The sequence below is a fragment of the Anabas testudineus genome, chromosome 1 (assembly GCF_900324465.2).
Source record: "Anabas testudineus chromosome 1, fAnaTes1.2, whole genome shotgun sequence".
Classification (NCBI taxonomy): domain Eukaryota; kingdom Metazoa; phylum Chordata; class Actinopteri; order Anabantiformes; family Anabantidae; genus Anabas; species Anabas testudineus.
This window is the reverse complement of record NC_046610.1, coordinates 3,243,313-3,258,890: the sequence shown is the minus strand read 5'-3', so window position 1 is coordinate 3,258,890 and position 15,578 is coordinate 3,243,313. Positions and strand designations below refer to the sequence as shown.

The 15,578-nt window shown below is 42.9% G+C and overlaps 1 protein-coding gene across 1 annotated transcript in view; it reads right to left on the bottom strand.

Moving 5' to 3' along the window:
* Nucleotides 1–13,935, bottom strand: part of LOC113161784 (titin-like) — a 35,283-nt gene extending 21,348 nt beyond the window's left edge. The window contains exons 1-6 of the mRNA XM_026359585.1: nucleotides 13,926–13,935; nucleotides 12,683–13,039; nucleotides 12,226–12,432; nucleotides 11,671–12,024; nucleotides 11,209–11,433; nucleotides 5,148–5,288 (exon numbers count right to left, since the gene is read on the bottom strand). Coding sequence (XP_026215370.1) covers nucleotides 5,148–5,288; nucleotides 11,209–11,433; nucleotides 11,671–12,024; nucleotides 12,226–12,432; nucleotides 12,683–13,039; nucleotides 13,926–13,935 — 1,294 coding nt within the window. The remainder of the gene's footprint in view (nucleotides 1–5,147; nucleotides 5,289–11,208; nucleotides 11,434–11,670; nucleotides 12,025–12,225; nucleotides 12,433–12,682; nucleotides 13,040–13,925) is intronic.
* Between the last annotated feature and the right edge of the window lie 1,643 nt (nucleotides 13,936–15,578).

The window sequence follows — 15,578 nt, the reverse complement described above, 5'->3', positions numbered from 1 at the left end:
CACACAGGTGGTTTGTAGGTAAGATCCAGGTTCACAGAGAACATGAGGGACTGATGACAACACTGGGAACAGGTGAGTGAGGAGGTGAGCAGGAAGTAGAAAGAAAGTCTGGAGACATCTGGTGGCTGAAATGTGAAATGTCACTTCATCAACATTGAATAGCAAACTGAGGAAGTGATCAGAGCTGATAAATAACTAAGTACATTTACTTTTTCTTACTTTGTTTACTGGAGTACTTGTATCTTTGTACCTTTAAGTGCATTTTAAAGGATCTATATAGTACTTCAAATTGAGTTAAGAATTCAGTGGAGGTCAGTGAATAATAAATGACCCTTCTTGTAAGAAGTTTGAATTCTCAAGATGACTTTGAATTTCAAACTTTTAGTTTTCTCAGGCGGAGCTTGTTGCACATAAAAGTCGATGTTATTCAATTTAATCTCAGAGCACCTTTTTTATACCAACAAAACATTTGACAGATTTTAAGTGAGAGGATACAGAGGAGTTTCTCAGATGTGAGGACTTCAGTTGAAGCTACTTCCTCTAAATATGATACAGAAAACAGACACAGATAGAGACCTGGTCTTTTTTATTTATTCCACTTTTCTCATCCAAATTACTTCAGGCTGCTCTGAATAAATGTTCAACATGTCCTACAGAGGAAATGTGAATATATTTACCTGGTGTAGAGAGAAGGAAAACAATAAATCCAAACGCTGATGTTGTTAAACTCATATCTGCTGCTCTCAAGTCTTCTGTAGAATGAAAGAGTGTGAGCATTAGATAAAATCATACTACATGTGTTATAAATTTCCTTCCTCTTTTTTTTAATGCATCATGAACCAGATGCAACAAAAATAACTTGTATAGTGTTTTGAAATTTATAAATATAATGTGTTATATATTAAAAAGCAGAATTGGAGACTGGATTTGTGGATCAACCACATCATACCTCACCAACACTCTTTAAGGCAGTCGTCTCAGTCGTCTCAGCGGAGCACAACAAGATCCAGGGCAGATAAGAAGTGTGATATGTTGTAGTACACGTGATCGTACTGAAACCACTGTGATATGATGACGTTAGAGATGTGGTGAGTTGTGCTCCACACATTTCATACACCCAAAACCTACAGCTTTACACTGGGCGTATTTAAGGGTCTGAATTTATTTCTACTACTGACCACATGAGATGAGCTGTTTTCTATGAACTGAGGAACCACATGTGAGGAAGAGGACAGTGAAGTGAGAGAACAGGTTTTAATGAGGACAGACAGAATCAACAACAAAACTAATCCAAAAAAACTAAAGATCAGAATATCACCCAATGACAGTGGAGGATAAAAACAAGAAATATAAATGCCTGTTCACAAGAATCCTCCCAATGGGATTAATAAAGTGAAAACTGCCTTCACACCACTGATGTTTCCTCAGTTGATCTGTGCTGAGACTGAGTCACATGATGAACTGAACACAGTTTTTATTTTTCCTATAAAATGACCGAGGAGGGAACAGCCAGAGTAATGAAGACTGAATGTGTAACACTGAGCATTTTCCACTAGAGGACAGTGAAACATCGGAGAAACTGAATCAGAACCAGGAAACAACATTTTGCTGTTCATCACTTAAAGCCACACGATGGACTGGAGAACAACGTGAGGATTGAAGAAACTATCCACAACCATAGAGTTCAAATCAAACAGATTGAATCCTAAATGAGCTGAGTATTCAATTTTATTTCATCCAATACATCAGATTCATTCCAAATGAGGTCACAAGACCACAGTTTTACAACATCTATATGTTAAAGTCACAATAAAATGACAAAGAAAAGTTCAAACTAATGAATGAATGTAATTAAAATGAATAGATACAATGAATGAAGCACAAATGAGATGAATTCAGCCACAATTTTAATAACATGTAATGAGATGAGGCTATGGAGGGTAGAGATGTCTCAGACATCCTACACAGACATGCTGGTGTTTTCTGAATCTGTCCTACAAATGGAGATGTTCCCCCAGTAGTTAGGGAGCGACTGGGTAGTTAGGGTTAGGCTCAGGTATAGAGGATGTGCAGATATCCTGATGTGGTTTCACACATTCTCTTTGAAACTGATGATAAACTGTAGAAATGATCTGATCATGAAGTCAAACTAAACCTAAACTAGTTCAAACAGCCACTGACAGACAATCACAACCTCATTTAAATGAAACTTAATGAGCTGAGATTTACAACAAATTAAGTTGTAATTTCACTGTAATAATCATATTACAGGGTTCATGTTATCAATAGTCTCTCTCATCTCTATCATCTCTACACGTTGATTCAATTCAGTTTTTAAGCTCCTAGTTTTCTTCATCCTGGATAAAAAAAAAACAATAAAAAACACATAAAGTGAATTAATGTAACAAATCAATATTGTAAATAATTAAAAGAGCAGCGATGGAACTGATGAATTTTTATTGTTTTACCTCAAACACAGACTGATGACAAATAGAAGAATCAGCATCAAGACCACAAGAGTCAACCTGATGATGTTCATTGTAAGAACTGATTTACCTGGAAATTCAAATAGAAACATTTACATTTACATTTAGTCATTTAGCAGATGCGAGTGATGTGATGTGATTGTCATGATTCCAGCCTCGTTGCTGCCTGTATTTCCCCCATGCCCTTATTTTGACAACTTCCTATTTCCTCCTCCCAGTCTGATTGCCTTCACTTACCTAATTGACTGCACTTGGTTTTCCCGATACTATATATACAGGCCTGCTAGCCTTTCTCCCCTGCCAGATAGTCTGTCCTCTACTCCCGGACTCTATCCAGTGTTTCTTTTGGACTAACTTTTTGGGACTCTGCCTGCCCTGGACCCTGTCTCTTGCCTGAACCCCCTGGTGCTGTGAGTTCTGCTTATTCACCCTGCTCACAGTACCAGACCTGGAACTGTATCTGCCTGGCCCCCCCCCCGGACCTGCACCCGAGTTTCTGTGTGATTCCCCTCACCAGATTTGAACCTGCCTTTGCGTGAGTGTTTTCCTCATCTGTTCTCTCCCTCATTGTTCCTACCCTGTTTCAACTCTGTGTGGACCTTCTACTGGTTACACTCCTGGACACTCTCCACCGTTTGTCAGTCGCCATCCTTTCACCAGCTCCATTTTCCTCCATTTTGTTCCATGTCCTCCCCGTTGGTCGGCCATCTTGGTCGCGACATTACTTCCGGTTACCACACAGACCTCCACACTCACCCTGCACTGACAAGTTTTCTACAAGAACTCATCTGACTCATTCACCTGTACCTGTGTTATCAAGAAAACCCTGAAAACTTTTCCCTGTACTCAGTTTCATGTTTCTGGCCATGGGGTCCTTCATCCAGATGCTTTTATCCAAAGCGCCTTACAAGTGAGGGACAAGGCAAGCAAACAAAAGAAAAGTCAAGGAGATAAAACATCAAAGCAAAGTGCTTAAAAAATGTGTTTCTGCTTCAAGAGATGTGAGTACATCTCTTTGCACTTTTTTTTTTTAAGTGCAAAGTATGATCAACGCCTGTACAATAAGTTGGGTCGTATAATCCATCAGGTAGGGTCTGATCTTTCTGAAAGCGATGTGTTCCATGAAGGTCAGTGGGTCATCATTGACGCCCCCAGGTTTCTGGCCATCTTAGCGGGGACAATCGCTGCAGAACCAGTGTTAATGCTGATGTTGTGTTGAGCTGAAGGTCTGGCAGGGAAAAATAGGACTTCAGTCTTGGGAATGTTAAGTTGAAGGAGTCTTACTCTCGTCCAGGCAGAGATGCGAGACGAGACAACGGAGTCATTTGGCGGAAAAGATGGGAAGACATGCGTGTCATCTGCATACCAGTAATAGGAGAAGCCATGTGAATGGATGATAGAGCCTAGAGAATAAGTATAGATGGGGGAAAAAAAGAAGAGGACCAACCACTGAGCCCTGCGGTACACCGGTTGAGAGGTTATGAGAGTCTGAATCACGCCCCTGCCCAAGTCCATTTAGGACATGAGACTTTACATAATTATGTTGATGAATCTGTGACATAATTTGTTAGTCAGTGTCAGCCACAGGTTTTGCTATAAACCAACAAGGAAAAAAAACACAACCTGGCAACAGGAAGTTTTTTTCCGTGATTAAAAGTGGACTTTTTAAGTATTTTGATGAGCTGTAAAAGAAGCCAACATGTGTGTCTGTTAAGAGCAAAGTGAAAAACTTACCTCCCACAACAATCAAATGTAAGGTGCTGTTATAATGACTCGTAGTGTCCTGAACAACACAGTAATAATTCCCACTGTGTTCAGCTCTGATGTCAGTGATGGTGAAGATCTGTCCTGAAGCTTTTGGTGACTCTTCATTCTCCTTGTACCAGGTATAATTAGCTGCTGGGTTAGCATCAGTGCTACAGGTCAGAGTCACTGAACTACCCTCCACTATCTCAGAGGGACTCACTGACACAGAGGGAAGATTTGGACGATCTGGAGGAGAAAACCGACAGTTTCATCAGATAGCAAGGGGATAAAAAAATATACGGATTTAAGTGACATAGTTCCAATATCACATCATCCATTCCCGAAATTCAATGAGAATAATCAAACATGTTTTAGTGGTTACTACTATATGTTGTTTTCCCAGTAAACACTATGTAGCTCAGTTACAAGTTATTCATGAGAAAACATGAGTTGCAAAAATATTTTGCTGGTTGAACCTTAAATTGAAGTGAAAGATGCAAAAGGCAAAAGCATCTCTATTAAAACCTTATAACCACAAATCTTATTAGTAGATGTTGTTTATCTCTAATCTACAAAAGATTCATAAGTTATATTTTAAATAATTAATATAGACTTTAGTCACATCACACCACTATAAGACTTGTGGAGAAACAAAGGTTTTAAAATGTGAAGCTGTGTTTGTCACTTTCTGTTGATCAGTACCTGTGACAGTCAGAGTTGTTCCAGGTAAACTACTGCCCCATTCAAAGTCTGATGTTGTGAATGTGAACTGATACTGGGCTGAATCAGTCTCTCTCAGGTCAGTGATTCTCAGAGTGGAGCGTCCTCTCTCTGTTTCAAAGACCTGAACACGACCTTTATACTGGGAGTCTGTACGAAGGTCCTCAGACTGTGAAGGATTCTTCCACTGAGGACCACGTTCAGGACGGAACCAGAATTTAGATGTAACCTCATAATAACTGTTGTAAGTACAGGAAATATTCACTGATGATCCTTTAGAGACACAGATGCTTCTATCAGTATAAATCACTCTGTTGCAGTTTTCATCACGAACACCTGAAAGATAAAATATATTTAAAACAGCCCTGTTTGGAAACTTATTACATATTTGACTGTTTAGGTCGACAAGATGACAGATGACAAAATTAAACTATACATCTACCACTGTTTCCCCCCCCCCCCCCCCCTTTTTGTTTATTATTGTAAAATAACTTTGAAGTAAAATACAATGTAAATAAACATTTTAGAGTCATGTTTTCACCTGAAATTGAAAGTTGAAGAGTCAGATCGACACTGTCAGCGGCGAGTGAAACCACCCGCCGCGAGGGATGTTGAACCCAATTAAAATGCCAGTACCAGAATTCGTGGTTGAACAAGCTCTTTATTATAGATTATGAATGTATGGGTAGGAGTTTGATTGCAGGAACCGGGTAACCAGAGTGCGTGGATCTATGGATAAAGAGAGGAGAGCTGATGATGAGGCAGGGGTCGGGAGCAATGGTGAGTAGCCTGTAGAGGCCCAGGGTCAGTGAAGAGGTTAGCCAGGCACAGTGTGGTGTAGCTGGTTGGATTAGGTCCTCCTCTTCGTGTGCACACAACATACAGACAAGCCAAGAGAAAGCCAGAGAGAAATCCCACAGATATACAAGGTACACGTCCAGTATTCACGACAGACATCCACAATCCATATACAAAAGAGGGAGATCCGGTACTCACAACAGTCGTCCTCAGACAGTACTTTAGACAGGGGCAAGAGCTGGAGAGCAGGTCCAAACGAGTGCAGGGGTCCTAAACCAGAAAAGGCAAAGAGAATCAATTCACGGTCTTTCAAAGGAGCAGGCAAAACCGAACCGACGAGAGTGCTGGCTTCAGACGGGAGACATGGAAGGTCGGGTGAACACGCAGAGCCCGAGGGAGTTGCAGGCGGACCACCACTGGATTCACCACCTTGGAGACAGGGAAGGGGCCAATGAAGCGAGGTGCCAATTTGCGGCACTCAGTCCGGAGGGGTAGGTCCTTGGCAGAGAGCCAAACCTTCTGACCAGGTTGATACAGGGGGGCAGCAGCATGGCGTTTATTAGCCCACTTCTCGTAACTACGGACAGAGCGAAGGAGGACAAATCGGGCACGCCGCCAGGCTCGGTGACATCTCCTGACTAGAGCAGAAGCTGAAGGTACCAGGGTCTCAGGGTCCAGGCTCAGGAACACGGGGGGTAGATACCCACAGACGACTTCGAATGGAGGCCGTCCGGTAGCAGAGGAGGGAAGGGAATTGTGGGCGTATTCCGTCCAGACCAGATTCTCAGCCCACAGGGAAGGATCCCGACCACAGAGCAGTCTCAGTGCCGTCTCCAGGTGTTGGTTCAACCTCTCTGTCTGGCCGTTCGTCTGAGGATGGAAGCCAGAGGAGAGGCTTACAGAGATGCCCAGGAGGCGACAAAACTCTGTCCAGAATCGTGCCACAAACTGAGGACCACGGTCCGAGACCACATCGCGGGGGAGGCCGTGTAGGCGGAACACGTGTTGGAGTGCTTGAGCTGTTTCCTTGGCAGAGGGGAGCTTGGGAAGTGGGACGAAGTGAACCATCTTGGAGAAACGGTCCACGATAGTGAGAATGGTCGTCATGCCCTTGGAGGGTGGCAGGCCAGTAACAAAGTCCACAGAGATGTGTGTCCATGGGCAGAGTGGAAAAGGAAGGGGGCGAAGCAAACCAGCAGGACGTCTGTTGGAGGGTTTGTTCTAGGCACAGTCAGGACAGGCAGCGACGTACTCTGACATCTGCCCGCAGGGTAGGCCACCAAAACCTACGTTGCAAGACAAAGCAGGTCCTAGCAGCCCCTGGGTGACAAAAGAGGCGAGAAGTATGACCCCACTGCAAGATCTTAGCCCTGAGGGCTTCTGGGACGAACAGCTTCCCCTCAGGACAGGATGAGGAACCTGGTGCAGACCTCAGAACATCCAATACCTCTTGTTCGATGTCCAGCCTGGCTGCCCCGAGACGAGCTGAATGAGGGAGGACAAAGGCAGGTTCTTCTGTCACGGTGCTGGGATTGTGCAGACTGGAGAGCGCATCAGCCTTGCCGTTTTTGGTACCTGGACGATAGGACAAGGAGAACTGAAAGAAGAGAGCCCATCTAGCTTGTCTGGGATTAAGCCTCTTAGCAGTTCGAAGGTATTCCAAGTTCTTGTGATCAGTCAGAACCTGCAAAGGCTGACTGGCCCCCCTCTAGCCAGTGTCTCCATTCCTCCAAAGCAAGTTTCACTGCGAGAAGCTCTCGATCACCAATGCTGTAATTACGTTCTGCTGGTGTTAACCGTCTGAAGAAAAAAGCGCAGGGGTGTAACCTCTGGTCTGAGACAGAACGTTGTGAGAGGACCGCTCCTGCCCCAGTGTCAGAGGCATCTACCTCCAGAATAAACTGGAGCTTGGGATCAGGGAGAGTGAGGATGGGAGCAGAACAGAAGCTATCCTTGAGCGACTGAAATGCTTGCTGGGCTACTGGACTCCAAGTGAAGCGAACTTTAGTGGAGGTGATGCGGTGGAGAGGTGCTGCTATGGTACTGAAGTTGCAAATGAACTTTCTATAGAAGTTTGCGAATCCAAGGAACCGTTGGACCCGTTTACGGTTCTCAGGGGTAGGCCACGAGGCTACTGCTTGGACCTTAGTGGGATCCATCTGAACCTGGCCCGCTGAGATGAACCCGAGGAAAGATACCGTAGGGACATGAAATAAGCATTTCTCTGCCTTGACAAAAAGGTTGTTCTGCAAGAGGCGAAGGAGAACTGCCCTGACATGGGACGAATGCTCGGTCTCAGAAGGGGAGAAAATCAGAATGTCGTCAAGATAAACAAAGACAAATTTATTCAGCACATCTCCCAGCACATCATTGACCAAGTTCTGAAACACGGCAGGAGCATTGGACAGCCCAAACGGCATCACCAGGTATTCATAGTGGCCAGACGGTGTGTTGAAGGCTGTCTTCCATTCATCCCCCTCTCGGATTCGCACCAAATGATAGGCGTTGCGCAGGTCCAGTTTGGTAATGATCTTGGCATCCTGTAAGGGTTCAAAGGCAGAGGACACGAGAGGGAGAGGATAACGGTTCTTAACAGTTATCTCATTGAGACCACGAAAGTCTATGCAGGGCCGAAGGCCCCCCGTCCTTCTTACCAACAAAAAAGAATCCTGCTCCGGCTGGAGAGGAAGAAGGACAAATCAGGCCGGCTGCAAGAGATGTAGGAGGCCATGGCTTTCTGTTCCGGAGGTGAGAGTGGGTACAGCCTGCCCCTAGGAGGAGTGGTACCAGGGAGTAAGAGGTGGCCCTCTTACTCCCTGGTACCAGGGAGTAAGAGGTAAAGAGGTGGCCCTAGACTTACTAAAGACTGCTTTAAGGTCCAAATACTCAACTGGGACCCTGGACAGATCAGGAAATGACTCAGGTGGTTGGCAAGGCAAGTGTAGCTCTGGAACCGCCGACCTGAGACACTCGGAAGAGCACCAACCCACAATCTGACCCGAGGACCAATCTACCTGGGGGTTATGTGTAGTGAGCCAAGGGATACCAAGAACAACAGGGTGATGGGGAGACCGGATCACAAAGAATTCTATTGTCTCCACATGGTTGTCTATTGTGAGAGTAAGGGGTGCAGTTTGCTGAGGTAACCTGAAGAGGCTGAGGTAATGTGGCAGTAGGTATATTCTGGTCTTGAATTAACTTCCAGTCAAGGAAGTTAGCATCTGAACCAGAATCTATGAACACTGGGACCTGAAGTGAGGTGAGCTTATAAGACAGTGAGGCTTGAACCAAGGAGCGAGAAGATGAGGGAGAAGCCATGGAGCAGCTCAGCAACGACCTCCTGAATCGTGCTGAGCCCGACCTTTTAGTGGACAGGAAAGTGCCTTGTGACCAGAAGCTCCGCAGTAGAGGCAAAGGTTACCTCTGAAGCGTCTCTCTCTCCTCAGGAGTCAAGCGAGATCGACCCAGCTGCATGGGTTCCGGTTCCTCCCTTGAAGGACTAGGAGACAGCTTAGGCTCAGGTGTCCGCCATGACGAGGGATGAGATGACGGATGGTAGGTCGGGAGGGACGAGAGGAACGGTTCCGCTCGAGTTGGCGTTCCCGGAACCGCCCGTCCAGACGGGTGACGAGGTCCATGAGACTCTGGAGATCTGTGGATGGGTCGTGGGTGGTCAAGGCATCTTTAATGCGATCCGACAGACCCCGGTAGAAAGCGTCCATTAGGGCTGCCTCATTCCAACCACTGTCAGCAGCCGCAGTCTGAAAGTCTATAATGTAATCAATGGCAGATCTAGATCCTTGGGTTAATGAAAGCAGAGAACGAGAGGCCTCAACAGCAGGATTAGCAGGATCAAAAATTCTGGTCAACTCCAGCCCAAACTCCCGAAAAGAACTACAACAGTCAGCTCGGCGAGCCCACTCGGCGGTTCCCCACCGTCGAGCCCGCCCGGTGAGAAGAGATAAAACATATGCTACTTTGGCACGTTCAGTAGGGAAGGCAGAAGGTTGCAATTTAAAGACCACCTCACACTGCGTCAAGAAGGGCCGACATTCTCCTATCTGTCCTCCATAACGTTCAGGTGGCGGTATCTTTGGTTCCCAGTCAGGTCGGTAAGTGGGCCCGGTAGATGCAGAGATGGAGGGACTTTGCTCTGGGGAGTTAGACATGTTGGCTACCTGTTTAAACAGACGAAAGACAAGAGTGTACAGTGAGCCGACACTGAATTCATGGGAGACCAGAGCTTGTTCTATGCGTTTCTGCCAAGACACAGAAATTGAACTGGCTGGGTTAATTTTGGCCAGAATGTTCTGTCAGCGGCGAGTGAAACCACCCGCCGTGAGGGATGTTGAACCCAATTAAAATGCCAGTACCAGAATTCGTGGTTGAACAAGCTCTTTATTATAGATTATGAATGTATGGGTAGGAGTTTGATTGCAGGAACCGGGTAACCAGAGTGCGTGGATCTATGGATAAAGAGAGGAGAGCTGATGAGGCAGGGGTCGGGAGCAATGGTGAGTAGCCTGTAGAGGCCCAGGGTCAGTGAAGAGGTTAGCCAGGCACAGTGTGGTGTAGCTGGTTGGATTAGGTCCTCCTCTTCGTGTGCACACAACATACAGACAAGCCAAGAGAAAGCCAGAGAGAAATCCCACAGATATACAAGGTACACGTCCAGTATTCACGACAGACATCCACAATCCATATACAAAAGAGGGAGATCCGGTACTCACAACAGTCGTCCTCAGACAGTACTTTAGACAGGGGCAAGAGCTGGAGAGCAGGTCCAAACGAGTGCAGGGGTCCAAAACCAGAAAAGGCAAAGAGAATCAATTCACGGTCTTTCAAAGGAGCAGGCAAAAACTCTGTAGAAAATACGGTCCGGTCTGTAACACATACGCAAACAAGATAACTAGAAACGCTGGAAAGTCAAACACAGGGACAGGACAATCTGGCAGCTCTCTCAGGGGAAGATTCAAAATATAAAGGGAGCTGGCACCAGGTGAAAACAATGAACACAGCTGAAAGTGATTGGATAATTAGAATCAACAAACAGGAAAGAAAATCAGGAAGTCAGCCACCAAACTAAAAGCAGGACAGGAAGCCCTGTAGGATCATGACAGACACATCACAGAATTTCTGCAATGAATGTTGTTGATTTAAAAGAGTCAAATTATTTAAATAACATTAACATGATTCCACAAGTTTAAACAAAGACTAAAGAAACTATTAAATCATTTTACATTTTTTATGTATAGTAAAGATTTGTAAGTTTTATTCCTACAGTGAAATAAAAATGAAACAAATCTAAATTGTCACTGGACGTCAGTGATATGATTTTATTCAAACAGTGTGAAATGTTTGAGTCACCAGCTCCTACTGAATTACAAGCAGTTAAAGTAAAACTCACACATCAGATGCTGTTACTGTGTGTTAGTGGAAGACTGTGGAGGAAACTCACACACTGAAGGAGAAGGGAAATCCTCATGTCCTCTAAGAGCACAGGAATAACTGTCTCCTATATAATAAAGTGAGTGTTGTGATATTTCTTCCTGATTTTCATTTATTTTTTCTCCATTCTTGTACCAGATGTAAGAAGAATGATCTGGTAGACGACAGCTGCTGTAACACTTCAGCCATACTTTAGTAGAAGAGAATCTCCACACCAGCACCTGCAGATCGGGATCTTTAAAGAAAGAACAGATGTGTTTATATTTCTCATAAATTACAGAATCACACAAAAACTAAGACAAAATAACAGATAAAGTTCATACAGGGTTTTCAATTCATACAATTCACTGAGTGTTAAGAAGAATCACTAAACTACTGTGAATCTAATAAATGTATTTCAAATTTTTAAAAGATAAATTGCTCAAACTGAAAACACTAATTATATGTTTTAACAGTTTGTGTTGATCAGTACCTGTGACAGTCAGAGTTGTTCCAGGTAAACTACTGCCCCATTCAAAGTCTGATGTTCTGAATGTGAACTGATACTGGGCTGAATCAGTCTCTCTCAGGTCAGTGATTCTCAGAGTGGAGCGTCCTCTCTCTGTTTCAAGGACCTGAACACGACCTGTATACTGGGAGTCTGTAAGAAGGTCCTCAGACTGTGAAGGATTCTTCCACTGAGGACCACGTTCAGGACGGAACCAGAATCTAGATGTGATAAATCTATTACTGTTGTAAGTACAGGAAATGTCCACTGATGAACCTTTGAAGGCACAGATGCTTCTGTCAGAGTAAATCACTCTGTTGCAGGTTTGATCATTGACACCTGAAACATAAAATATTTAAACATCATTTTTACACAGCAGGTTGTGTTGTCGTTGAGTTACTGACTGTAATGATGTAGTGGTTAATATAAAAAGTGGTAAAGGGGTGATTTGTACTGTAAATAACTGCACTGATGGGACAGTTCAATAAGGTAAGTTGTCAACAGATGGTTTAATGTTAGAAGACTGTGGAGTAAACTCACACACTGAAGGAGAAGGGAAATCCTCATGTCCTCTAAGAGCACAGGAATAACTGTCTGTGTCATAATAACGTGAGTGATATGATATTTCTTCTTGACTGCCACTAATTTTCTCTCCATTCTTGTACCAGATGTAAGAAGGATGATCAGGTCGACAACTGCTGTAACACTGAAGCTCTGACCTGGATCGATAGCTTTTGACCTGTAGAACTGAATTTGCAAAAAAGGAAATAAACAGTATATTTAAACCCACGTGTAAATATCCTAAATCCATGTTCAGTTTGTAGAAATGTTCATTAAATTGACTGAATCATTTAGAACTATAACAGATGTTTTCATATTTTATCATGTGAGTTAAAGCTCACACCTTACAGCACATTTTCATCCTCATACTTTCACTGTAGCATTTTCTCAATCTTAAAAATATGAAACAAAACAAATATTATAATGAACATGTTACCTGTGACAGTTAAAGTGACTCCAGGTTCACCTGTATATCTTCCTCCTGGTTGGTTTGTTATGAACCTGAAGTAGTACACACCTGAGTCGCTCTGTCTCAGGTCTGTGATTCTCAGAGTGCAGCTGTTCTTATTATAGAAATACTGCAGACGACCTGCGAACACTGAGGCTGTTCTCAGATCCACATCTTCATAGTAACTTACTCTAGTGAACCAGAGTGTTTCTATAACTGTAGTAATAGTTCCTGATATTCTGGATGGGTATGTGTAGGAGCAGTGTATGTCCACTGTTGATCCTTCTACATCACAGATCTGAGTAGAAGTGTAAGTTACTCCCCAGTCATTCTGACCCTGAACCACTGTAACACAGAGCACAGCAGAAACCAAAGTCAGATTTACTTTAGTGTTGAGATAAACCTAAAGTTGCTTTATGTAAACATTTCATATTTATTTATGATTGAAACCTTTACTACTAGTACTGGTACTACTGTACCATTTAAATAATTCCAGAAGTTTCTTCTGCTGCTGCTCTTAAGTTGCAGCCAGATGCATGTGATGTGTTTCAAATGTAAATTAACTAGAAAGAGAAACTGACATTGAACTACCAAAACTCCTCTTTACTTTAAAGGCAGTGGTAGGTAAGAGGCCGACAGGTGATCCACACAAACACATGGAAAAGGAGGCAAAGGCAGAGTCCAACAGAACAAGAAGACCCAGAACAGACAGACTCAAACATCACACAGGTGGTTTGTAGGTAAGATCCAGGTTCACAGAGAACATGAGGGACTGATGACAACACTGGGAACAGGTGAGTGAGGAGGTGAGCAGGAAGTAGAAAGAAAGTCTGGAGACATCTGGTGGCTGAAATGTGAAATGTCACTTCATCAACATTGAACAGCAGACTGAGGAAGTGAGTTACTTTTCTTTAATCTGGTTTCTTAGTGTAGTATTTGTGCTTTTGTTCATTTCAGAGCATGTACTTCTGTACTGTAGTACTTCAACCAAGGTGATCAGGTCAGTTAGAAGTGGTACTTGTACTCGTATCTGACTCAGGTTGGTTAATTAACTTCTACTTCAGTACTGAGTTCGTCCACATCCTACGGAAGTGAGGATACGAACAGTAAGTAGTAAATTAATAACCCAGATCTTATTGCTCTAACAAAGTTGATCCTTTATATTTAGCAGAATCAAATGAACCTTTAATTGATATTTTGTATTGTGGTATTGATACTTTCACTAAAGGACCTGCGTACATCTTTCAGTAGTAGCTCCAGTAGGAGGGCACTCAGCTACGATTAGTATCAGTGGTTCAGTTCCCTGTTTCTACTACCTACTTGTTTAGACGTCCTTGGACAAGACACCAAGACCCAACAGTAATAGTGTCTGACATCTAAAAAAAGTTTTAGCGTTGGATATTTGTCCGAATAATATAAAATTACACGACAGCTCAACAGAATAAAGCAAAGCTTCATGTTTATTCTGGACATTGTAATATTTCACCACAGCCTTGTCTCTGGACGTCAGGGTCCTCATCTCACCACACTTCACCAAAAATCAATAAATACATACAGATGTGACCACAACTAAAGTAGTTCCACTATAAGTGAGCAGCACATCGTACAGTGGAAATAAGAAAACACTTTACCTGGTGTAGAGAGAAGGAAAACAATAACTCCAATTACTGATGTTGTTAAACTCATATCTGCTGCTCTCAGCTCTTGTCTTGAACTGTCCTCTGTGGACAGGGGGTGAAGGCAGTAGACAAAATCACACCTTGTTGTTTCACACTTCCTTCCTCTTTATAAATTGACAACATGAACCAGATGCTAATAAAACCTCAAGAAAATAACATTATGTGATGTTGAATATGTTATATATAGAGAGAACTGCACTATATCACTTCACTAAGTGATTACTAAAGGTTTTTTTTAACCTTTCCTCTTTTTCAATTCAGGAAGAATTTAATCCTCTCAGCCATGCACCACATAGCAGAAGACAGGAAGTTGTGTTTTTTTGGGTTTTGCATACCACATGACCAGACGACTAGATGTGGTGCAGTGATAGTGACCACAAAAGGAGCAATATTTAGACACTGTTGGAGCATATCATCACAAGTTTTATCTTTAAATATTCTAGGCTGTTTAAAATTATTATTACAAACTCATGTCTAACTCATAGTCACAGTTTGCAGCACAAACACAGCTTCACTGTTAAGTTTATTTTCACACAGACAAACAGGACTGGAGCTGTGATCACACATCTGTTTGCTGTTGGTCTGATGACCCTGTTATATTTCAAATGCAACATCTTCATCACTGCAGCTTCTTTACTTTGTTTCCACTGTTAGTCTGTGTTCATCTCAGTTTAACTAATGAGGTTTTCTTACATTGATGTTATCTGTGCAGTGGAGTAATTCTCCACACACATTTTAGATTATACAGTACTACCCTTTGCTACTCTACTAACTTTGCTGAAATGCAGTTGATTATTCAGTTTATTGCATTCAAACCTGTTTCACTAATCACACATTTAAATGACCTTTATGAGAGTTGTGAGCATTTTATTTAATCTCACACTTACATTAGTTTTGAATTTTTACACATTCTGTTGCTCATTGTGTCTTAAACAAAGAGACACTAGGAAATCAAAACCAGATTTATTTCTTCTTCGCTGATATAAATAGGCCCAGAGAACCGAACATGATGATGTGAAAAATAAAGAACAGATACAGAACAAAATAAAGATATCAGCTAAATATGCAGTATTAACAAGCTGTGTTGGTGATGTAGAAGAATTATCTGACAGGATCTTGGAAATTGTTTCCTTCAGTAAAACCTGAATCTTTACTGACATTTAGTGGCAGCAGCATGAAACTACAAATACATTACATTAAGCACA